The sequence below is a fragment of the Vidua macroura genome, chromosome 9 (genome assembly GCF_024509145.1).
Source record: "Vidua macroura isolate BioBank_ID:100142 chromosome 9, ASM2450914v1, whole genome shotgun sequence".
In the NCBI taxonomy this organism is placed as follows: domain Eukaryota; kingdom Metazoa; phylum Chordata; class Aves; order Passeriformes; family Viduidae; genus Vidua; species Vidua macroura.
In genome coordinates, this window is record NC_071579.1 from 17,120,973 (window position 1) to 17,146,268 (window position 25,296).

Below are 25,296 nucleotides of genomic sequence, written 5' to 3' on the forward strand. Positions count from 1 at the left end.
TAGAACAGAAATAGCTGAATGACCAGCTTGTAAGGCAGAAGAGATTATACCTTAAAAGCAATGTAAATTTGAATCTTGAATCTAGCCTTAACATGGAGAATAGGGGTATTTAGAGATCTAGAACAGCTGCAAGCTTAACACATCTTCCAACCAACCCATGCTAACTTCTGGTTCCAAGCTGATACTTACAGGTGTAACAATCTAGTTTACATCATGCTGATTTTTAAAATATAAAATAAAAGTTGTAAAGCCATAAACAAGAAGTCAAGACACCAAACTCAGTTTCCTCTCCCTGTCATATTTTCTACTCTCCAAGCTACACAAAAGCACTATACAGCGCTCTTCAAAGTTGACTGCTATTAGGATTTCAGATGGCCTGATATCTGAATCAAGTATTCCTCCATAACACTTGCACACCTTTCCCAGTTCAAAAATGTATCAGTGAAAAAGCAAATTGGTTTGCAGGTAAGGTTTTAAGTATTTATATATATAAGTATTATAAATATTTACCACCTCTACACAGCAATGACTACTTGTTATCACAATGGCTCTCCAAAAGAAATGTACATCATCACATTACGAGATTTTGGAAAAAAAAAAAAATCCCTGTAACCACCGCAGATTGTACTTATTTGTGTCAAGTTACCTTATTTAGGGAAAAAAGGTGTAAGTTACTTCACTGCACTTAGAAACAGTCAAATCAGACATTTTCAGTTCTTACTAGTCAAAAGCTACATCAGCAGGAACCATAGAAAAAACAGAGGTGTACTTGTAATTCCTAAGACAGACAAGAGTACACCACATGTAAACACATACAAAGCACACTTCCCCCAGGCACACCATGAGGGCCCAAGTACTTACCTATCCTGGCAGGTGGAGTCTGAATACATAAAAACTCAGCAATAAATGAGTCACTTAAGATGCAACTACAAACTTCAATGATAGTATCAATCAAGATTTAATTTGAAACCAGTTTAGTAGTCAGCATGGGGAAATTTTTGAAATACTTAAACTACAGACATTTAAAACAGTAATATTTCTTACGTATTTTATTGCTACAAACTGGTACATCTTATCACAAAAAGCTACAAGGCATATTATAAACACATACTCTATTATACAGAGTGCAATGCAGTCCCCCAAACAGCCACACTCAACAGCACAATTTTTGAAGTTACTCATCCTGTACCATGAGGTAAATATTTCTAAGCTTACACTATAAAGCTTTTAAAATATTTACCCCACAGACACACCTTCCTTTTCAACTGATTAGACCAGAAGTTATTATGTCCAACTTTCAGTACACACACCAAAAAAATAGGATGCTTAAAAAAATATACAACACAATGTTTTGATCAGCTTTAACAGTCAGTTTTCTATAAAAAGCTCAACTAAAATAGTCTTAATTTCATTTTAAACAAAATCAGAAACACAGAGGAATTATATAAACAAGTTCTCCATGGAATGGAATGCATGCATATGGTGGGGAACCTTCAGATCCATTTGAGACTATTAAAAAGTCTGAACCACTTGAGAGCAGAAATAAAAAGCTGGTTTGTCCCCACTAATTTATTTTCATTTTCTTGCACTTAGTTATCTTCAGTGTGGTCTAAAGTGAAGTCAGTTTGTTCTTCAGTTTCTTCCTCCTCTTCTTCCTCCTCTTCCTCACCTTCAGCTGGCTCATCAGCTTTGTCTTCTTCCTCCGTTTGCTGCTCCTGAGCCTGATCATTAATTTCAAAAGGATTTTCACCCTGAATGAGAAGATTGAAAACAAACACCTTGATATTTATTTAAAATATCAAATCATACTCCTCATTTCAGTGATGAAAGGGGCAGCCACTAAGAAATGCTACATTATTTTATACAGCTTTTTAGTTGTGTTTGTTTTGCCAGAAAATCAAAACACATTGGATTTAAATCTAGCAACAGCACATCTTTATGCACATGGGAAACTGAAATCCCAATAAACTTGTTCAATGAAAGTAGAAATGGCACTGAGAAAAAGCCAAGTATGCCAAACACAGATTTCATCTCAACATTCAGAAATCAAAATTACATGCTTAAGTTTCAACATGTTTTAATTAAGACCTACAGCTGCTTCCTTTTTCTCCTCAATTAAAACCAAATTGGAACAGAAGAGTTTTATTCTGCTTTTCCTTATTACCGTCTTCACGCACTCTGAATATTTCTATGAAAAAAGGCATACTCCTCAAAAAATGAAAAAGAAATCTAGAATTTATTACATTGACTAGCCTGAAATTCATTCCATTGTCAACCTAGAAAAATTATCAGTTTTCTCAGTATTTTAAACACACTGGCATTCTGGTTTCACATTTTCTCCATTTCATGCAATTGTTTAGCATGACATACCTCAGCTTTCCCCTGTTCATATACTTTTTAGATTTCACCCAAAGAAAGTAGACTTGAGACCATGTTATAACAAAGATTTCCTACTCTCCTGGAAGACTGCAGGTCCTGAATGCATGAGTGCTCTGCTCCATCACATGCTGTATAAGAAAACTGAACTACTTCAGTCTCAGTTAATTATACACTTGAATAAGGATGAAAGGGATTTGCATAACCAGGAGCCAGATACATCTTACTGAGCAGGTCCTGGTGAAAGTGTATTAAGTTCAGTCCACCACAGAAAATACCAGTGCTAGTCATTGTAAAAACGTCAGTGGTCTCCTTGTGAAGACAATCTTGCAAGTTCTTCTCTCCTCAGTTTTTGAACTGATGAATGGCAAATTTCCATTCTCGCTTTTGGCAGTCTCCCGCTAGGGGGCTGTACTGGACAACACATACCAGGCGTAAGGAGCTGGGAAGAGGTGGCTGGAAACACCAGCAGATATTCCAGGCTCTGCTACCTGGCCATCTGCAACCTTTCCTTAACAGATATACAACAGTTGTCTGAAACTGATTCCCATACCCATCCATACATAATTTTTCAGGACAAGACTAATTTGACATTTTAAATCACAATTAACTTGGCCACTGGCTCATACCTTGCCATATTTCCAAAAGACAGTATTGTTTTGTCTGAAAGTCTTATTTTTATGGCACAGGCAGAATCATAAATCAATTAAAGGTAATCCAGAAATAGCTAACAACAGTATTACAGAGTCACTTAGCAAAGTAAGCGGCCCAGCAGAAAAAAAATCTCCACTCTGCTGAAATGAATTCACCTGTTTATCAGGCCACATTATCTACAACACAGGCTTCCATGCCTTTTAAATGCTCTGATCCCATCAACTACTGTTGTAAGCTTTTGTATTTGTCATGAACCCTAAAAATTGTACAGAATAAAAAGTAGCTTAGTGTGCACACTGTACTTCAGTACAAACCCACACACTGGAGCTTTTGCTTCTAAATGTAAAGATGGGAGTAATTTGTGTTTTGTGCTCTGCAGTTAACATTACATATAAAGACACTGCTGATGTATGCCTGAAGTTTGTTTTGGGTTTTTTTTATTAGAGAATCCAATTAAAAGTTGCCTAAATACAAGTTTTAAATGATAACCAAAAGCTGGTGAATCTGAATCTGGTAATTTTTGCTGCAAAACAATTTATCTGAGACAATGATTTTTGAATGGCAAAATACATTAAAAGTATATTCAATCTGTGAGCTATCTAAAAGAGAGGACTGAGGTTAAACTCTATCAACATGGAGAAAAGGGCAAACAATTATTTTCTTTCCATTTGCATCTTACCTTCACATACAGCTCGTATCGTGCCTTGACTATAGGATTATTCAAGATGCTGGTGGCAGTAAGCACACTCTCCCTTTTTATTTGTTCTCTGTAGGCCTAGGAAACAAATTTGACAGTGAATAATTATCACGTTCCTATAACAACTGTCACATGAATTTGAATTCAAGGTCAGTTTCTGTAAATAAACTAATGAATATACTACAGCATGAACTGCTTGTTCTCAGCACCTAAGTCCAAACCACATAAACCTAACCAATTAGGTTTAGGAGTGTTTATAGCTCATTGCTTTAGCTTGATCAAAAGATGTGTCTTGCTTATATAATGGACTATAACCAGTTATCTGTTCTCATCTACAGACAACATCCAGGCTTCTCCATCACAGTCTAACATACTGTTGAAGGTGATCCTGCTCATTTTCAGGGTCCCTTCCAACTCAAAACATTCTACAACATTCCACAATCACAGAAGCTCATATGAAAAAAACCTGTAACTTTGGCAATCTTGCTTACTATCATGCTCATGATACTCTTTCAACCCTTCTACCAGCCCTAAAGTTTGTCCCTGTTACAATTTATAATGATAAATACAACATGACTGCTAATTCTAAACTACTCTCAGTTGTCTTCAAATTAAAAAGATAATCACCAAGAAAGGAGACAGTACATTTACCTTACTAGAAACACATGTGTTTTGCTTTTCAATCTGAATAACAAAATGTTTCCAATACTTGAACTCTGTAAAGCAAATCCTCATCAAATGAAGAAACGATTTCTAGTAACCTTGTCATGATTTTCTACTGGCAGCTATTAAGTACACCAATATTTCATTATCTGGGGTGCTTAAGTGCTGGCTACTTCCTGAGGTGTTAAATTTACAAAGTGCAGTCTAGAGAACAAGCCACATCAACAAGAACTTAGAAATTACTTGCACCAAGAACTGTAACACTTTTCATCTACTTATTTTTAAATAATATGTCATATCTTACTTGTTTTCCTTTTGTGTGATCAGGAGATTTTAAGTGCTGCTGAACAGAACTGTGCAATGCAGGAACATAGACACTGCAAGCACTGCAGTGAACAGTCTCAACTTTCATCATATGGTCATCAGCCGTAACCCCTGCCAAAGAAGATGCAATACATCATTAGCACAAAATGTGTTACTCGAGGCAACTGGAAAAGCAGCTTGTTTGTTTCTTACCCAAAAATTAAGAGCTCTCATTTGTTAACACATCAAACTGAACCACTGAGGAATAGTCACCTAAATTCAGGCATCACAATTAGGCTCTCTGAGGGCAATATTGAAGTTTTTCACTTCAATACTCCAACTTCACCTCTTCACAGACTACACAAGACCCAGGCAAAGTAGAAAAATGCATCTATTTTCAATCAACAATAACCAATATCCTTAAAAATACACATTTTGATACAGCAAACAAAGCTTGACTGAAGTAATTGCACTTACTTTACCCCTTATAAAAACTAATTTACTTCCTTGCCCTCCCTCACTGTCAGGAAGAAGCACATGAATCCAATTCCTCTTGCAATTTTAAGTATTAGCTTGGTAACAGAACATTCTTATCACAAAGGAAAACAGGCCCTCCAGTACTTAAGGAAAGTACAAAAGAATTTGTGGGATTGTTAAGATGTTGCCTATATCCATTTTTAAGCAGCTTTTAGTATTTAAGTTCAAATTAGGTAATACTGAAATAGAGTTATAGCCTAAAATAAAGATAGTCAAAGATGTCTCGTCTGGTTGTAACTCATATTCTGAAATCCCTCAAGCAAAGAAGGGGAGGATATGGCACAGCAAGGCAGGGACACATGAATTGCTCCAGAAAACTGCCTGTAGGGCAGCCAAGGGGAAAAAATTTCCAGGCCAAGATGCATCTTGGGTAACCAAAAAATGCTCCAACTCTTCCTTTTGACACTGTCCCTCCAAACCACAGCAACTCTCATACTTACACTTTTCCAAATCCTCACCATTGTATTTGACCACTATCACCTTACTGCTTTATTACACTCTCTTTCAATCTACTGCATCCACCTGTTACCACTCCTCATGCCTTGTACTGAAGGAGACTGTGGCAAAGCCCGCAGAATTGTTTGTCAGGTCCCTAGCATGATGTTCTCACCTTCTGACAAGGCTACTTGGATACCCAACAAACAAGGTTTACCATCTCCTGCTGTGCTTCCATTCCACATTGTATCAGAACTGAAGAAAGGAATCTCAACCAGGTCCAGAAAAGATGTGAAAACTAACTGGTTTTATGCATTTTATCAGATTCAAAGAAGAATGAAAGGAGAAGACAACCAGGAGAGCTCCAGATTACTCACCTTCCATGATATCTTTTTCAGCAGCTTGAGAATTCTCCGTTTGGTTACTTGTCTGCTGCTTACGCATTGCTGTCTTCTTGAATTTATTCACCATACACTCCTACAAAGGGGAAAAAATTGTAAATACCTATGATGTACAATTGTTTACATTCCAGTATTATCCTAGATTTTTAAAATTCAATATAGTTTATAATAAACAGTAAATAATTGCTATTACTTCTTAAGTCACTACTTTCAACTGTAAAAGTAACACTACAGACTTTTAATTTGCTTCATTTGCTTGAACTTTTAGTAGTATGTGCTTCACCAAAAGTCATCTACAAAATTATTAACGGTAAATAAAGCATATTTTGGAAATAAATGGTAAATTGTATCTATATTCTCATGTAAAAGCATTATACAGATCAAAAACAGCTGTCTTACATGAAGAAATTCCATCACTACTTTGTCAAATTTTGTTTGCTTCTGGATATGATCCAATGTCTCCTGGTGAGCTGCACTCTCCAGATGTGACTCAATTTCTTTTTCTTCAAACGTTCGAAACTTGCAAAATGAGCAAGTAAATGCCATTCTATCAAGAGAAATACATTAAATATTGCTATTATAACTCCTCAAAATGATGGCACTAGACAAACCCAATCAGAAAGGGAACAGGAAAAGCATTCTTTGAAGAATCCTAAGTGAAAAAGAACTGAAAAAAAACCCTAGAGTTTTTCCATTACAAAGGGCAAGTGCTACATGAATCAAATATAAATCAGGCCAGTGTCAGAGTAACAAATTATCTATTCAGGAGACAAAAACTGCTGAAATCAGAAGCCAGGCATTTAAAAGCCACATTATTGTGTGACTTCATCTATTGCAGCTCTCTACTTCCTGTCACATTTTGTAGTACGTCTCGTAGGCACAGAATCATAGTCCAGCCAGGCCATGAATTCCTAATTACAAGTAATTAGAAGAAATCATTTAAAGCTCATTTTCCATACAAAAGCTACATAATCTTTATAAGTAAATGTAAACTCCTCAGTACAATGAGGAAAAGTCACTAATCATTAGCTAGGATCATATACTGCACTGACATTGAAAAGTTTTCTACAGTGCAGCAACTGGGCAAGACTAACAAAGTTACAAACCTATTTTTGTACCTATTTTTACTATGAAACAGTTTACCACAGATATGTATGTATATACACACACACATATAAAACCGGAATAACACCAATTTCTAAGAGCTTTTTAAGTCAACATATACTTCAAAAGCAGTACAATTATAATCTGCTTCTCCAGTGTGCACTGATGCGCTTGTGGGGGAAAAGGGGTTAGTAAATTGTGTATTTTCTGATACAACAGTGGTCCAATGAAACACCCAGTCTTCTAAGCCACTGAATTTGGGTGCCAGGATTTGGCTTGAGGTTTTTTTTCTTTATTTGGGTTAGCTTTTTGCTTTTGCTAGGGAGCAGGGGAATTTGAGGGGTGTGGAAGGAGGTGGTTTTTTTCCATAATTTCTTTCTTGCATTTTATTTTCCTAAAAATCAGTCCAAAAAAACCCCATGTGTTCTTAGAGAGGCATTAAGGACAAGAAAAACACTGTACGTAACACAGAAGTTGCAGTACAAACCTGTATCCATCACCATATTTTTCACTGTTTTTTTCTCTTCTACGCCTTTGCTTCTCTCTTCTGGCCTCAATCCGCCGCTTTTCTTCTTCCTCACTTTTAGCTTCTCCTTTGCCATCTTAACATACAATTGAAGGATTAAAAAGCAAATTCAAAACAAACAGCAGCAGAAATACCTGTCTTCCCTGTCTCCTCCAAAAACACTTCAAAATGCAGAGAAAGTTCCTGTAACAACATGGTTATGGCTTTCTTAAATGTTCTGAAAGTTCTGCTTTGTTTTCCCCCTCTAGAGACAACCAATTTAAACACTTGCTTTCAACTTTGCAGCTAAGGTTTTACACTCTAGTTTACAGTCATAAAAAAAATTCTGAGTTAAAGCAATTCCTTCCCTGTTGTGCTTAGCTATTAAAGGCTTCTTCAAGTTAAGTGACCAGAAAACAGTAACTGGAAATGCATAGAGAAAAACACATTGTTTAAAATTCTCCCATGTTTTTAGAACACTACTGCTACAGTCCCCTTACAAAAAAGGAAACCATCTAAAGGCTGTCTCTTCTACTGAGAAGGCAGGTCCCAGAAGTGAAAGCAAAGGTTCTCATAAATGAGATAAGACAGTGTTGCTGCAAGGTATGGTACCCAAATTGAAATTCAACAACTTTATTATTTTTACCCACTAGATTTCACTTGGTTTCACAGAAAAATATTCCAAAGATTTTCAGCCAAAGAAATAAACCAGTTAATGGGGGCAGGGGAGGGAGAGACAAGGATGGACAGATTCACCACACAACAAAGTACCCAAGCAGACCTTCCGTGAAGATCTTGATTAAATTACCACCTGGCATACAAGTAAAAGTGTCAATGAGTAAATGAATATAATTTAGTTCTACAACATTTAAGACTTCCAAGGACACTAACTTTTTGCACAAGTGCACTTATGTTTGTCTTTCCTATGTCTGCTTTAGTAGTCTATGGACAAAGGGAAGCCATTAGAATATTATTCAGTGGGTAGTTTTAGACCAGAGAAAAAGAGGATCACTTCGTTTTCTTTTACAGTTCAACCTTAGAAGAGAAGTCATCCTCCAGGAAATCTACCTTCATCCAAACAGCAACAGAATGGAATAGAAAACAGCATCAAGCACAAAGACCAAGACTGCGAAGCACCCTGTGGATCGAGAAGTGTCACTGAATACTGAAAACATCTTTGTGACTAACAGCTCCTGATTATCACAAGGTTTATCATTTTGTAGCAAAGAGTTTCAAAATTTACTGTGATCCAGAGAAGAGAAAAACTCCTGTCCATGAGACTATTTTTTTAAAAAAAATCAAATTGAAAGCAAAATACCACCTACCTACCCACAGAGGCAATTCCCATACTGATCTCAGGATTTAAATTTCATTTAGTGCATTACCACTAACCCTGGAAATATTCAAAGGATCACTTGTTTTACTGCTATAAAAACTATCTGGTATGATATTCTGTGGCATGAAATGGCCTCTATTTTGACCCTCAAGCTCATAAATTGAAGTGCCTGTCCTGTGAGAAGCTGAGGAATGGAGACCTGAATCTATATATAAACTAAAAATTCCCTCTTTCCTTCAGTGCACTTATGCAAACTTTTAAAACAAAAAGAAACTCATGCAATTTAAAAATAAACTCAAAATATTTACTATTACTTCAAGAAAAGAAATACTCATTTGGCTGCAAATTTCCAGCCCACCTTGCCATCAAATGAGACTATGCCATATGCAAACAGGGCAGCATACAAGGAAAGGGGGAACTAAAAGTAATTTCAGCCTTATCACTGGATTTCTATGTGTCTGGAATCACTACAGTTAATACACACTTGAACTGATTTTATGAAAACTAAAAATAAACCTGTTTCATTAAGACTGTACATGAAACAGACCCCGCATTCCTGACAGCAGTTCTCCAAGGTAACTGAATCCACTTCATTAAAAGTGACTCACCTAGGGTTTAAGGGTGAGGTTGATCAGCTAGTGGGATAAATAGCAGCATATGGGTGAGGAACCATAGTGGGATGAACAACATCCAAAACAATGGAATGGTAGCAGGTATAGAAGACCACAAATTTTTTTTACAAAAAAAAAAAAAAAAAAAAAAAAAAACACCAAAAAACAAAGAGAAAGAAAAAAAAAAAAGAAACAAACAACAACAACAACATATTGGAATGAGCAGAGACACAGTAAGCATGAAAAAACCAACCAAGTAATGGATGGTTGTTACAAACAACCATATTTCCACAGCCTAAATTTTTTACCTCTTTAAACAAAAAACAGGCAGCCATGCTACCAAATAACTACTAGAGGTCATAAATACAGGCTTACAAAATGTATTCTCTCAAAGTCTCACAAACAGAATACCTACAATACTTTACCTGACAAAGCAAACTGACTTACCTCCAAAAGTCTGATATCCAAGATCATAAGCATCTCTTGTAAAGTCTTCATATATAACAACTGCACCACTTGTATCGACTTCAATTTCCTAATAAAGTCAAATCCATAAATTAAAAAAGCCATTCTACATCCAGAAAGGCAGCATAATTTACATTACTTCCAATGATCTGCTACTTGCTGTTTTTTAAATATGACAGTGAAAGAAAGTGAATTATCTTGTGGAACTCCATGTACAAACACTTCTAGCTCTGCATTTCTCTGTAATGCCTTACTAAATTATTTTCACAATCAAAATTGTTTTCTATATAAACATTTTGACTTCCAATCCAGACTCTTCCTTAGCTGAGAAGGTGTTAATACCCTCCCTCAAAAAGAAGGGAAATGCCATTCCAGTATTGTAACATTAAATCAGGATATATATATATATATATACACACATATATACACACATGCTTTGCTTACTAGTAACATTCTCACAGTGTTGCAACTGATCTGTCTGAAGGAAGGGGCTAATCTTCCTAGCCTATCAGACAACACCTTTTAGCACTGACCCTTTTTTATTTACCCTCTCTCCTTGATGTGTCTTATGTCTTAGCCATTCCTCCTCACTTCTGTTTAGTGATCTCCTTTGTACCCACCCAAGCAGGTCATAGCTGCATGAGCTCAAGCTGTCTACCTGTGGCAACAGGAGAAGTGTTCATATGAGAGCTCTCTTGTGCATTACATGAACAGGTAGGGTCTATAAAATACATCTTAAAATTCACTTTCCAGGCTATCTGCACAAGCTACATCTTTCAGTCAAAATCAACTGCCACCAAAATAAGATTGTTTTAGATAAAGTGAAAATAAAACCAAAATCATGTTCAGAAAAACTTATCTACTTTAGTGTTCAATTTGGTAACTCTAGCTTAAGAATTATGTGTCTTCAGGTATACTATGTGAACTTCTCAAGAATCAATACATTTTCCAGTTCTGGGAATCTTTACCTCTATAGTAGAATCCTGGTAAGATGTCTTCATGTCTATTAACATAAAATGAGAAACAATGCAAAAATGCTGTCACCAACAATTAATTTTAAGACAATAAGATATTTAGGAAAAAATCAGCTTGTTATACAGGGAAAATTGTCTACATTTACAATTTATCATAGTTTAGTAATACTGTTAAATGTAAAATCAGTTACCCTTAGAAATACAAACGAAACACTTTTAGAAGCAATCACCTGTATCTAAATCCAAAACAAGAATTTAATGGTTGAAAGGACAATACAATTTTCAGATATATTTTCATTCATACAATAGATACCAAATGCATTGAAGTTTCTCTTAGTTGTAACCCACTTCTTAGTTTTCAACTACATGATACCGCTTAGGTATTTTAGTTCAAGTTTCAGAAACTGTGTTAAACTACTCAACATTTTCTTCCCACTAATCTCAGAGCCACAGGACAGGCTGCATTCTTGCAGGCACTATCTATTCCACTTCCTAAAGTAACACCAATATTATATATTGGTCTTTGGACTGTGGAAATCAGTGAAGGGGCTGTAATAATAAATTAGAAGCGTTCTGCCTGAATGTAGCTTAGAAAGGAGAATGTGCAAGAGTACTGAAAGAACTTGGATGTGCATTTTAGAGACCCCTTTCATAAGAACAAAGCTGACAAGACCACCATTAAAGTTCCCTATACAAAAGACACAGGAGCATGTTTTATATAGCCAGTTCCTGGAATCTGTACAGTACTCTTGACATTACAGTTAAGGAAACAGTTATGTAATACATAATAATGTAAAATACAGAATAACAAAATCAAAACCAGAATTTATGCCTCAAAGTCTCTGCCAAGTCTGTGCATTTGCCTTGCAAGCTATGAACTACAGCAACGTTAAACTACTTTCACGGGTGATTTAAAACCAAACTATATAAAACACTGCAGATCAAAATTACTAGGAAATCATAAGCATAAAAACTAAAATCTGATTGCTGTACACACTGTTTGCAATAAGTAATACTTGAGTTTACATTCCCTCAAAGCAAGTACTTTATTCAAACCTCACTAGTGACTTTTTTCTCCAACTTTGACTGCAATACAGAAATTTAATATTAGAGTTGTAGAATATGTTTACGGAAGTTAAAGAAACCAAGCATCACTAATACAATTTGTAGTTTGTATTTAGTTTAATCTATCTCATTTACAGTTCTTCTTGTCCTTAGAGCATTTAATTTACAAGTGGGAGCAATTTCTTTCTGCCTCTCATAAATTATTATGTAACAGTTTTTGCCATTTTTGCAGTTTCCTTTCTTTTCCCTCTCCTCTTCACCCACGCCTTATATCTTTATTTTAACTGCATCGCAGCTGATGCACTACTTTTTATATCCAAAGAATTTGGACAGCAGGGCCCAGGCTCATGCAAGAGCATATTTTAGTATTTGTCAGGCATTGTCTCTTCAGACAACCTGAGCTCTGACATTATTTTTAGTGGTGAAAATTTGCCTCCAGGAAGTATCATCATGAAGTCTCAAGGAGATAGTCTTCAATGGTACATATCTGAACACATCAAAATATTCAGCATCATTTCGCAAATTATCTTTGCAGTAGAAAAGTTAGACATGTAAATTCCTAAAATTCACTGTGGGCTATTTGAAAGGTAGAAAATGAAGAATTACAAAACAGCACATGCAGCCTTCTTTCTGAATATTAAAACTAAGTAACTACTAATGAAAAAAAAAATCTGTAATTTTAACTTAGAAACTTTGACACTTGCTACTTACTAGGTGATTTTTTCTGGCTCAGCTTCAAAATAGGCTTTGTCATTTTGGGTTTCTTGATAAATGTCCCACCAGGTTTGTTATATGGCTGTGGTATCATTTTTCTTTTTATTCCTCTTGCAGCAACTGCTGCAGGACTGGGTTTGTTATGATAGTCAACGACAATTCCAGGTCTGTGCATTCCGCCAAAGTCTCCCATATGCTGAAAATTTGTGAAATCAAGAGGAAGGCATTAGTATATGAAAGCAATGTCAATAAAACAACTACTTGGTCCAATATGACTGTGACCTAAAATCTGTGTGCTAGAGCAAAATCCAGGACGAAACTTAAGCTCCTGGTCTGATGTTCATTTGTGCAATGGCTTTGTGGGTGCTTGTCCAGTAGAACTAATACTTATGCATAAACTGTGTTTCTGCTTATTCAGAACCATTGTCCAGGCAATGAACATATCTGTCATATCTCAGCCTAACATCTTGGCTCCTCTCTTCAGATTCTCTAGATAATGAATTCCATCTGCCTCTGGGGAAAAAAAAAAAAAAAAAAAAAAAAAAAAAAAAGAGCCTAACAACTCAGTTTTCAACACTAAGGAAAAAATGAAGCTTTAAAAAAAGCTTCCTTGCTTTGCATCTTATGCAAAATTATATAGTAGTGATCTGAGAACTGAGTAAAGAAGGTTGCCCAGTGTGGAATACTGATTAATTGAAGGAGGCCCATTCTTTCTTTTATCTATCTTTCCACTCAATTCAATAAAATCAGAATTTTTAAGTTGGGCCTGGAGAGAATGTTATAAAAACAGTTCAGCAACAGGAATGAAAATTCCATTGAAAGACTAAACCTTTACACTATTTCTAAAATTATGTAAGTCATGTAAATCAAAATGTAAGTCATTTGGGGATACGTGTGTATGAAAGTTACCTCTCTGAAGACATGGAATAAACGAGTAATCTGAAGAGGGGAATTTAGGTAGCTGGAATATTTTCAGAAGTGTTAACATCTTAATATTAACTCAATTAGTTGATTAATAAGGAGCAGAAGAGAGCCCACAGACTGGATGAGTGACTTGGATAAGCAGAAATATATCTCTTTCCATGAGAAGAGAATTAATATTACACTCTTAAAAGAACATAAAAATAACTTCAAAACCCTTAAGAAAAGTATGACTTTTTAAAAGCAGATTTTAAATGATAGACAAAATGTACCGAAACAGGCACTTTCCATAATCAGAAGTCCATGCACAAGATCTCCATGTTAATTTATTTAGCTGAGATAGCTACAGACTGCCTAGCACGTACATTTACATCAGACAAATTTGACATGAAGTACGCACTTGATAATTTCAAATTCGGGTTTTTTTAAAGAGACAATCTACCTATTAAAGGTGCAATGCATTTTACATATGGTAAGTAGTCTAGCCTTTACATTCTCCTTCATTACATAAAAGACTAAAAGGATAAATTTCAGAAGCAAATTAAAAAAACTCAATTGTAACTCTGCACAAAGCTTTCAGATCTAAATGAGTTCTGAAAGAACAGCATAAAGGCTTAAGAATGTAACATTTTCAGCTTCACAAGCAGAGAAATGAAGATTAGAATCTTTTTCTCATACCATGCTACATGCTAGCTAACAGCCTTCTGCAAATCTGAGCTAAAAGCTGAATATGGCAACTACAATACTCAAGAATGCTGCAAAGTAGACTTTCTGGAACAAAACCACCACACATGTTAAAGCATATAAAAGATTCATTAAAAAATAATTTGCCTCTACACTTCAAGCTGTATAGTTTAAACTTAAAAGAATCATTTCCCAATGAAATACAGCACGCTCAGGAATTTTAAAAGGTAAGTTACACCTAGAGGCACGGGCAGAAAGGTGTTCACTGAATTCTTCGTGCTTAAAAAAAAAATAATCAAAATTGGGATTATAAAACCAAGACAAAGGGACACCATCAACCTAAAGTTAGTATTTCTGTCAGGTTTGGGGTTTTTTATTCTCTTCTGTTGTATTTTTTTCCCCTAGCTCATTTAACCTCAAGCATTAACTTCATCAAACTGATCCACTATTTTGCATACAGTTAATAATGCTGTTTCTAGGACATGTACTTTTTACATCCCATACTGGAAAGGAATCCACTGAGAAGCACTTAGAACTTCAGTCTTCAAAACGAATACAAGTAAGAGGACTAGGCACACTGTGTGGAAATTAATTTCAGTTCTGTGAAAGGACCTGATTTCAAGTTGATGATGCCCCTTTAACCATCCTTTAATTCTGAGAAAGAATCACTGTAACTGCTAACCACTCACCTTTGCCATTTCCTCCCCATCACCCTTCCAGTAAACAAGTCAGAGTAAGAATTAAGTTTAAAAGACGACTTGATGTTTGATAAAACATGTACTCAACATAGTGAAGAATTAGCTCAACCTTTCCCTTTACATGAACCAAAAACTGCTCTAGCGTTCACAACCTAGGTTTTATTTTTTGCTTATACATTGCACCTTTAACCTACTCAAAACTTCAGAAGACTTTGAATTCAACTTTCACAATATTCAAAAATTTTCCCACCAGCAGCAGAGATGCTAGTGTTTACAAGGAAAAATGAAAGTCCTTTTAATCCCTTTTAGACCAAACCTAATACTTTTATCTTCACCTTTCAAACAAAAGGAGAGATTGTTAACAAACCTTATCAACTAGTCTATTACTCATTACTTTCAGCAGAAAGAGGGACTGGGTTCTACTTGAAGACAGCTTCAAAGGGATAAACAATATTGCCAACCATGATCGTTTGCTTGGACAAAACCCCCACACTGTACTGAACAGTGCATTCATTTTAAAGCAGTGGTCTTGAAAGGGTTTAAAAGAGTGTCTAGTGAAAAGAATCTGAAAAGATTCTGTACTTACTCCTCGGCCTCGGCCTCTGCCTGTTGATGGTCCTCCAAAAGCATCATAGTTTCTGCTTCCAAATCCACTTTCAGGATAAGCAGGCGTTCCTCTCCCCCGAGAGCCTACAGGTGCAGGCTTCATATGGGGTGAAGAAAAACTGCTGTAGGAAGAGTAACTCTCTCTTCCTCTGTCCTCCATAAACCCAGGCCTCAATTTTGAACGGGAGTAAGGTGCTTCCCAGCTAGACCCGCCCTGGTTTCTACCTCCGAAAGAGTCAAGGCTATTCCGGTAGGAGTTGTCAAATCGACCACCATAACTACCTCCGAAGCGGCTTTGTTCGGGTTCATTATAACCATAGCCAGATCTGTACAGATCTCGCCCACCCAGAGAAGACCCGGAGTCGTAAGACTCATAAGGTCCAAACCTGGAAAAGTTGCACAGTGAGGAGAAAAAAAAGTAAGCTTACTAATGTTATACATTTCAAAAGACAAGTTATCAGTTGACATTTATCAACTAAAATAAATGTATTACTATACTGATCTGTACAGTTGTGTTATTGTTTAATCTTGATTAGGGCTGGGCAATTCACACTATGACCAGACAGAAAGCTATCTGAGCCATTTTTGCTACAAACAATTCTAAAGTTCAGTATACCTGAACTTTGTTTACTTAAATTTTCAGCAATATTTATTTACTAAAACATTATTGGAGCCCAGCCCTAGTCTCACAAAAATAATGACCTGCAGACATTCAAAGCCTAGTCAAACTCCCCTTTCTTCAAAATCATACCCTCACAGTCTAACAGTTAAACAGCAGTTAAGAGGCAGCTTAGTTCTGAACTGAGCAAAAAAAAAAAAAAAAAATTTGGCTTTTTTAGTGGTACAGTTGTGAGTTCAAGTACCCCACAGTTCTCATTTTAAAGGAAAAATACATATGCTCTTCTGTTCACATTTGTTCTTTCTGGAATTTTTTTCCCTGTAAAATTCAGTCTCACAATCAAAAAAGTTCACGGTCTTCAGTGTATCCAGCTTTCACTTGCAGACCATTAGGTCTAGCAACTCAAGATTTTGAAAGTCTCCCCAACACATGCACAGTGGACACAAAAAGAGTCCTTGGAATTTCAGAGTAAAGCAACAAGGAGCTACAATCTTCAGCTATTTATCAAGACTTTGCTTTGCCTGGGACATGGGCAGTGTCAGGCTAGAAATCAATATCTGTATCTGCTTGGAAGGGAAACACATTAGTGTCCCTGCAGGGTTATAACAGGGTGATTAAGCAGCTGGGAAAGACAATCCTTTAACTGATACAATACAACCTACAAGAGACTCAACTTACTAACTGCACTACAGTAAACTGAATGCCTTCATTTTAAAATCTGCTCATCTCAGAAGACTCAAAGATACACAGAAAATGACACTAGAAAAGGTCCATGCATAACATTAGGTTACATAGCAAGTGACATTTTGGTGTTCAAATAGTCATTCAACCTCCATCATATGCAGATTACTATATGGTAGGTACAGCTCATTCCTGAATCTCTGTTCAGACTTGTAAATCAATATTAATGTTCATTATTAAACAAGTTATACTTAACTAAAATGCTTAATAGAACCGAGCAGCAAGACACAACACTTCTCCAGCCTCCCTCTTTAGTATTGTCCTTCCCCAGTGGCACCACAGTAACTACAGACAGGAACCACACAGTAATCTGGCAACAGCCAGACAAAACTTCAAGGATGCACACAAGAAAACCATCAGATTATCTAAGTTTTCTTCACATTTTATGTCCTCCAAGATAGAATCACTACTTTGAAAAGCATGCTTCTTTGAATGCAATTTTAAGACCTAAATCAAATCAGCTGCTCCCTATTGTTTTCATCTGAAAGAGCATAGTACCCTAGCATTAAATACACAATTTTCAGACCACTGCATCAGAATTTTTAGTTTTAGACTATTCCATCTTACAAAGCAGCCTAGAACATGCACACAGTTTCAAGTGTATTCAGTACCTTCCAATGAAATAATCTGGACATGACTTTCAGATTCAATACCAAGATCACTCGACCACTACACATTTAAACCAAAGAACACATACCCTAAATGTTCCTTGAAAACGGAATGTTGATAGATTCAGTCTAAGACACTAAACCAATTAGGTCTAGTCTGCTATGTCAGAAATGGTGTGTCAGGCCAATCAGCTACAAATTGCTAGACAATACTGAAAAAATAAAACTTTTGCTATTTTCATTCAGACGCACTGTTCCGCTGTCAAACTTTTCCACAAAAATGCTGATTATTACAAGAATCTAGCACTTACGGTTTAGTATTTGCCAGTATTTATCAAACATGAAGACTCAGAATGAAAGCGTTCATACAAAATCATAACAACATGCCTCAGGAACACTTAAGTTAGAAGAATGATTTAAAAACTTAAATTGGATTTGATCGATTCTTGGGACAACTGAAGGATTATTTTACCTGTTACCACCACCACCACCTCCTCCGCCTCCACCTCCATGACTCTCCATCCCATAGGATTGGTTAAGGTAAGAGTCCATGGATCGTGGGCCACCATAGCCTCCATGCCCATAATCCCGGTCCATGTCTAAAAAAAGAGCAGAAAAATGTTTATAAAGAAAGCAAGTGAGAATTCTTATTAAGTAATCTAGTTTAAATTCTTAATTTCCATCAGCTGGAATCATCATAAATTAAATTAAGAGAATTAAATGGAGATACCTGATGTAGAATATGTCTGAAGTTGCAGAGAATTAAGACCACTTCCAACACTTTAAGAATACAAAGAGCTCTCTCTATCCAATGCCCCAAGAAACCTTCACTCACATTGAGAGACCCTAGCTCAAGGTTACAAGCTGTCATGCTGCAGTGCAGGCTCTGTATATAGGCTACAGTCAAACAAAAGAATTTTCTGCCATCTAGCACAAAAAAAAAATCCACCCAAATCAGCACTGAGCTGCAGCTCACTAACTGTGCTAAGGTGCTGGTATTTCACAGTTGAACTGATGTCACTTCATGACATCTCAGCATCTTGTAGTGAAGTCTGGCAAAAGAACCAACTTCCTCCTCAGCACTGGAAGGTCTATGTAAAAATTCTGGGCAAATAATCAGTCAAATTTAAAGCACTAAAACAAAGCTGCAGGTCTGCATAAAGAGTATGATCCACTGTTTTCCTGTAATGTACACAATCTGCATTTCACTGGCATTCTGGAGACCAAAACTGCTTCCCAGTACCAACCAACACCAAGGTTTGGGTAATACCAAGAAAACCTGGCAAGTCAAGATTCACAGAAAAAGTAACACAGAGAAGGAATACACAATGAACACAGGAAGGATAAAAATAAAACCAAGTAGCTGTTTACTCTGACAAGAGAGTATTTCAGTATCTCCACATGTAAACCACTGACTTTTCCAGGACAATTCTTGAAGTCATAACAAGTTGTCCTATTTAAAGAAATACAGTAACTCTCTGTGCATATCATTTAACGAAAATAACTGTAGTGCTGAAAATACGTATATAAATTCTAGCCCATTTGTACCTAGTTCTTGTCGGCACCAAGTAATTTTAATTTACTTTTTTGTATCTGTCAACAATGAGAATTCTGCAAATGATATTAATTTAATTATGTGACTGTATCACTTTCACATAGATATTCCTAGCATGCCTGAACAGAGACTCCAACAAATAAAGACCTACTGCTGATTTTTATTCTAATGATCATAGGTACTTTCCAAAAAATTAGAGATTATACTTCTGGGAAAAGAAAAAAACTTCTAACACAGAAGTCACACTGTACCTTTTCATATTCTGAACATACAATACAGATTCAAAAAAGCAAAGCACAAAAAAACCTTTTCAAAATACTAATTATGTAGCACCACCCATCACCAACTTAAATTGCAAAGAGTTACTGCAAAAAGAAATGGATGAGGCTAATAAAAACATCTAATGTTCCTCTCTGGTGTTTCTGAATGATTTGCACATTACCCTCAAGACTGTATACATAAAGATTCAGACCAGCAAAAAGAGAAGATAGTCAAGAAAAGAAACTCAAGTTTCACAGAAATTAAGACTGACCACAGGATCATCTAACCTCAGAGCCAGGTTGTTAGGTTTTTAATACAAGACAAGTAATCAAAAGATACTGACATTCTGAAAACTGTCGTACTTGACAGCACCTAATCATTTACCTTAGTTTCACCTGTTCCCTATTCTCTACAGGCTCTAAGATGCCACTAAATCAGTGAGGTTAAGAGTTGAGAACTGAATCAACCATCCAACACAACATACTGTCAAGATTCCTGCCACTGCAATGCAATTCTACTACAGCACATGAAGTAAGGACCAGTGTTATGCATATGCCAGCAGTTCAGCATTGGAAAAACACAAAAACATTCATGTGCAAAGAACTCTTCCAAAAAATGGTTTAAAAAGCAACATATTGAAAAATATTTTTAGTCTAAAATTTTTAGCATGAAAGCAAACACTAAAATACAATTTACAATCACAGGATAACACACTTGCTTAACACTCCTTAGTTCATCCTACATAACATCAGCAGTCTTGCTATAGAGCTATGCCAGTCCCTGAATCCTCAAACCCCTGCTTTCAGGACATCACCACCATCTCCTCCCTAACACTGAACAATTTATTCATCCCTTTCCAGGCTCACTGCCCTGCATTTACCTACATTATAATATACTCACATTTGAAAATGGCTAACACAGGATACAGAAAGTACAAAGACAAAGAGGGATGATGACTTGAATGATTTACTGCAAGAAACTGGAGGGAGCAAATGAAATTTACAAATAACAAGCTAAAGAAGAATCCAAGTCACTTTTCACAAAACAGACATACAAGTCCCACAACTGAGTTAAAAGTACTAAGTTATTAATGATTAATAGGGGTTTAAGACAGAAACTGGATAAATTAACTGACAAGAAATTCAAACCATGTCAAACACAGACTATGACTGAGAAAGTCCTAGCTGCAAACCAGTGAAGGCATAGAAATACACCAAAGGAGCACTTGTACTACTTGTTCCATGCCTCCAAAGAGAGTGACATACAGGATATTGGTGAGGTGACCTGATCTGCTGAAGGTGACCTTATAATCTCCTTCCAACTATTTCATTAACTGTTCCACACTGCTGATCAGTTAACCTATCATTCCAACCACTGCCCTCCTGGTTCAACCATCAGCTGCAAACTTTACCAAAGATTCCTACATTTTAAACTTCATGCCCAGAGCATGACCAAAAAACTGCATTCAACTTAACAAGTACAGTATTTCTTCAGGTATTAAACTTTACTCTGAAAGTATGTTCTTCAGAAAAGCTTTATCCTAAAAAGGGGGAAACATACAAGACAACAGTAAATATCCATTTAGATAAATGAAAATAGAAAGGACTTTAGTGTAGTAAATGATTAATCATCATTGTCACCACCAGTAGAGATATAGAGAAGTTCCCTGTCTGTGCAGACTAAATGTGAAATTGTTTCACATGCTGAGAGAACATGTATTTAAGCACTAGAGAAAAAACATCAGGGATGTATCCCAGTGTCTCAAACTGAAAATTCAAAAGAGTAAGTAGTTCATTTAAGTTTAAATAGTAACTGCTTATCAAAGAAACCTTTGAAGAAATATTGTATCTGTGTATCTATGAAAACGACAGAACTAAAAAAGAAATTAAAAAACAGTGGTCCAGATTTTCTCTTAAAGCTTAAAAATGAAGAGAGTTAACCTCTGAGATGAAGACATTATCAAAGCATCTGAAACAAAGATTTTATTAACAGAATAAATCAGGTTTTGGCATCTGCAGCTTCTTGCATAAATACCCTGTGGATGAATGAGCCATTGAACTTAAGTATGGAAATACAAGAACTTGCAAAGAACTGTCTGGTTTTTAATTTCTAGATTCTATTGAACTTGTATTGAAAAGAGAGAAGAGCTACGTCAAAGGTGAAAATAATATATTACCTCTAAAATAAAAAAGAATGGGATACTAAAACGTAAGTTTAATTTAAAAATTAAAATGCTAATGTATATGTATTTCTTCAAATTAAAAAAAAAAGTCATATTTGGTGGAGAGATCATTTAAAATAGCTGCAAAATAAATCTTAATAGCCAGTAAAGAAAAATCAAATTTTCCAAAGGAAAAGAACTACAAAGTAAACAAACAGTAGGTAAGACTCAGAATCTCTTGGTACAAAGAACTCCATTTAAAAGAAAAAGCTTTAGAGCAGAGAACATTGAAATCATAGTCACAGCATAAAGACGAGAAATCATTTTAAACAGTGTGCTCCATGTGAAGCAGATGAAAAGGCTAAGAAAATGGGAAATGAGAAAGATCTTGCAAAATAAATTATAAATTAAAAAAGCTAAATTTTGATTACCAGAACTTAAGGGTCCGTTGTGCAATAGGAAGCAGTATTTTTTCCACATTACATTTTCATAAAACCATGCCTAGGTTGTTCGGATCACAACCTTGTCATTAGGCCCCTTCTAGATTAAAAGGACAATAGCTGCAGTAACTAAAATATTAACATTAACATTTCTGCTAACCATGCTAACCATTTATTCTGAAGAGCATATCAACTCTGGGCTCAAACTGAGCCATCAGGAAGGGACAATGCTGCAATTACAGGAGTCAGACATACAACCCAAAGTGCTTCCCACCGGCTGAAAGTTTCCAATAGGAAGAACTTTGCCAAGAGCTCAAATGAAAATTAGGCAAAGATGAGAATTCCTCTCTGTTGCCCGTCTTCTGAACCTCACAAAACAGCCATGTTCTGTACAGAATCTGGGTAAAACAATTTTTATGCATGCCTTGCTCATGTACATACAATGTATAAACAGTCATGGTAAAAGTTTCAAGCTGCATACATCATAATTAAGCTTTTGTAATAACTACAAATAACAGAAAGTTTAATTAACACAATGAAAACTATTATTACAGAGGTACATGAAAGGAACACTAATTGTACAATACACATTTGATTAGTTACTTCCCCTACAATGAGCCTGGATTCACTTTAATATTTGTGTCATCACACCTCAGAAAAGCAAGTTCTGGTTAACAGTTAAAGTGAATATTCCAATAAGATACTTAAACTGGCACTTAAAAACAACCTTTCATTCTAAAAATCAAGTGGACATTTAATTAGGACTCAATATAGAAGATGAAAACATGGGGCAATATTTTTATTTATTTATTTACTATTCATTAATTTTACTATGCAGAAAGACAAATGCAACATAATATAGTTGGGGAAAAAAAAGCTAAGACTCGAGAAACGTGTCACAAAAATTAATATATTGCAATCAAAAATGCATCTGTAATATAACATGTTATTTCCATATAACAGCCAGCAAGAGTGCCAAGAGATCCAACAGCAAGCACTTATTTGACAAGATCTGTAAACGCAGCTTGGATACAGTATCAGTAAAGCTTTTATATTAAGATCCTTTTAACACTTGCTCGCATGCTGGCAAAGGATGTCAAAACATTTCTTGAGTCTTTTCTAAACTCATAACCTTAATCATCTTACCAAAGCATGTGCATTCCTTTTTTTTTTTTTATCTACATAGTATTTTTGACAGTGCAAAAAAAAGAGGTAGCTTTTGGTCTTGGCTTTATATTTTTTTCTATATTCCTTTCCAAACTGTTAGTTAAAGTAAACTACAGGGGGGGGGAAAGTACATAAACCCCAAGCAATTACAGGTTCTGGTTTTTATAAAAAAGGAAAATATCCTTTCTTTTCAACAGAAATAGTACTCTGTAAGAATATACTGGTTTATGTAAGAAAAAGCATCATCTTAAGAAAAGTCTTTCTACCCCACCCCCCCATCCCCACTCCTTTTCTCACAATTTTTCATTTGGAACGTGCAGTTCATGTTGACATGCCCAAGATGAAAATCAAGTCTCACTCCCAGACAGTTACAACTCCTCCAGAAAACAACATGAGCACTCAAACCATGTTACGCACTTTTAAAAACCCGTTTCCTTTTTCGTTTTTGTTAACACTGATCGTTCAGCCCCAACTCTTTTTACAGGTTAGACGTATTTATAGCTCATACCTGAGACTGACCCACTGGGCATGTTCACACCACAATGCATGGGGGTATCTGGGAATCTCCAATCTCTGTCTTCAGCTGGAGAGGATGGGTCAGTGAGAATGACTTAGTGCTTAGCAAGAGCTGGAGGGGAGAGACAGGGAGCCGCAACAAGAGGCGGCTCTCTCTCCTGTCGGATCTCCAGGCTCCTGACACGACCCCCTCAAAGAGCTCGCCCCGAGCTCCCCCCGGCTCTGCCCGCGCCCCCCACCCGCCGCCGCCCCCTCGCCCCCCGCTCGCCCCGCGCCCCCAGGGCGCCTCGCCCCGCGGAGCGCCGCCCCCGCCCGCGCTGCCCGCCCGCCCGCCCGCGCCACCCCCGGGGAGGGCCCTCCTCCCGCTCAGCCCTCCCGCCGCCGGCCGCCGCCGCAGCTCCCCCAGCCCGGCAGTGGCGGCAGGGTTGGAGGACGAGGACGTGGGTGAGGGGGGCTCCGTCCTGCGCGTAACAAAGCGGCCGCTGCCATTTTGAGTCACAGCCGGGCCCCACGGCGGCAGCGGTGGCGGCGGCCGGGCCCTGCCCTTGCGGGGGGGGGGAGCGCCCTCACCTTCCCCGTAGTCCATGGCGGCGGCGGCGGCGGCGGCGGGCGCTGCTGGCGGGAAGGCGGCGGCGGCTCCCAATGGCGCCTTCCACCACAACGAGGCGAGGCGGGACCCGCGCGCTGCACGCACGGCCACGGCGCGCGGCGATTGGCTCGGCCGCCGCGTCACGTGGCCGGGCCGGCCTGCAGGGAGCGCGAGCCCGGGCCCGCCGCGCACAGCGCCGCGCGCGGGGCCCGGCTCGGCTGGGTCACGAGGGAGGCTGCGCGGCGGCCATTTTGAGCCCTGGCAGCCGCCATTTTCTGTCCTGGCGTCGGGCCCTGTCGTGCTTGAAGTCGCTGCAGGACGAGGAGTGGCGAGATATCCACGCCATCGCCCTCCCACACACGCCCAGCGGGCCCTGGTGAAGCGGCTCAGAATACGCTCCGCTGAAGTCAGGCAGTGCCTGGCGGGACTGAGCCTTCAATGGCATCCCTGCAGCTGCACAGCCCTGGGCATGAGGTGCCCCGTCCATGGACCCTGCCAGTTCCCACTGAGGGCTGCTGCTGCGTTACGCAAACCAAGCGGCTTTGCGAAATAAACCTGTTTGTTTAAGAAATGCCCTCTGTGATGCCTCCCTTTGAGGAACCTAACACCACTAGTTCACTTGTGGAAGAAATTCTTTACTGCATAGGTTATGAGACACTGTCTAGTGGGAGGTGTTCCTGCCCTTGGCGAGGTGGGGGAGGGGGTTAGGGTTGGGACTAGATGATCTTTGACATCCTTTCCAACCCATTAACATTCTATGATTCAGTGATTCTGTGATGCATCAGTCCCCAGGCAAAGTATTTTGTGTCTGTAACAGGCTGCACTGAAACACTTAAAATGGCTGATGTTAAACACAGACTTCATTTGAGGTTAGTTATAAGGTAACACTG

The 25,296-nt window shown here is 37.6% G+C and overlaps 1 protein-coding gene across 2 annotated transcripts; it reads right to left on the reverse strand.

Moving 5' to 3' along the window:
• Positions 1-934: 934 nt before the first annotated feature.
• ZNF326 (zinc finger protein 326) lies at positions 935-24,460 on the reverse strand. 2 transcript variants are annotated; one of them, XM_053985084.1, is made up of 13 exons: positions 24,388-24,460; positions 23,810-23,884; positions 18,190-18,316; positions 15,730-16,135; positions 12,838-13,036; positions 11,056-11,090; positions 10,070-10,157; positions 7,658-7,772; positions 6,466-6,613; positions 6,043-6,142; positions 4,695-4,825; positions 3,710-3,805; positions 935-1,751 (listed from the first exon to the last, which is right to left on the reverse strand). In XM_053985084.1, exons 1-13 carry the CDS (start codon positions 24,401-24,403, stop codon positions 1,590-1,592), a joined length of 1,698 nt encoding a protein of 565 aa, XP_053841059.1. In that variant the 5' UTR covers positions 24,404-24,460; the 3' UTR covers positions 935-1,589. The 2 variants fall into 2 exon arrangements, with proteins under 2 accessions (XP_053841059.1, XP_053841060.1); XM_053985085.1 differs by lacking the exon at positions 23,810-23,884 and having other exon boundaries at positions 24,388-24,455.
• Positions 24,461-25,296: the final 836 nt, after the last annotated feature.

Coding starts and splice junctions, on each gene's coding strand:
- ZNF326 (XM_053985084.1), bottom strand. Junction 7,773..10,069: donor TGGATATCAGACTTTTGGAG/GTAAGTCAGTTT, acceptor TTGTATGTTAAG/ATGGCAAAGGAGAAGCTAAA. Junction 1,752..3,709: donor GATACGAGCTGTATGTGAAG/GTAAGATGCAAA, acceptor CTTCTCATTCAG/GGTGAAAATCCTTTTGAAAT.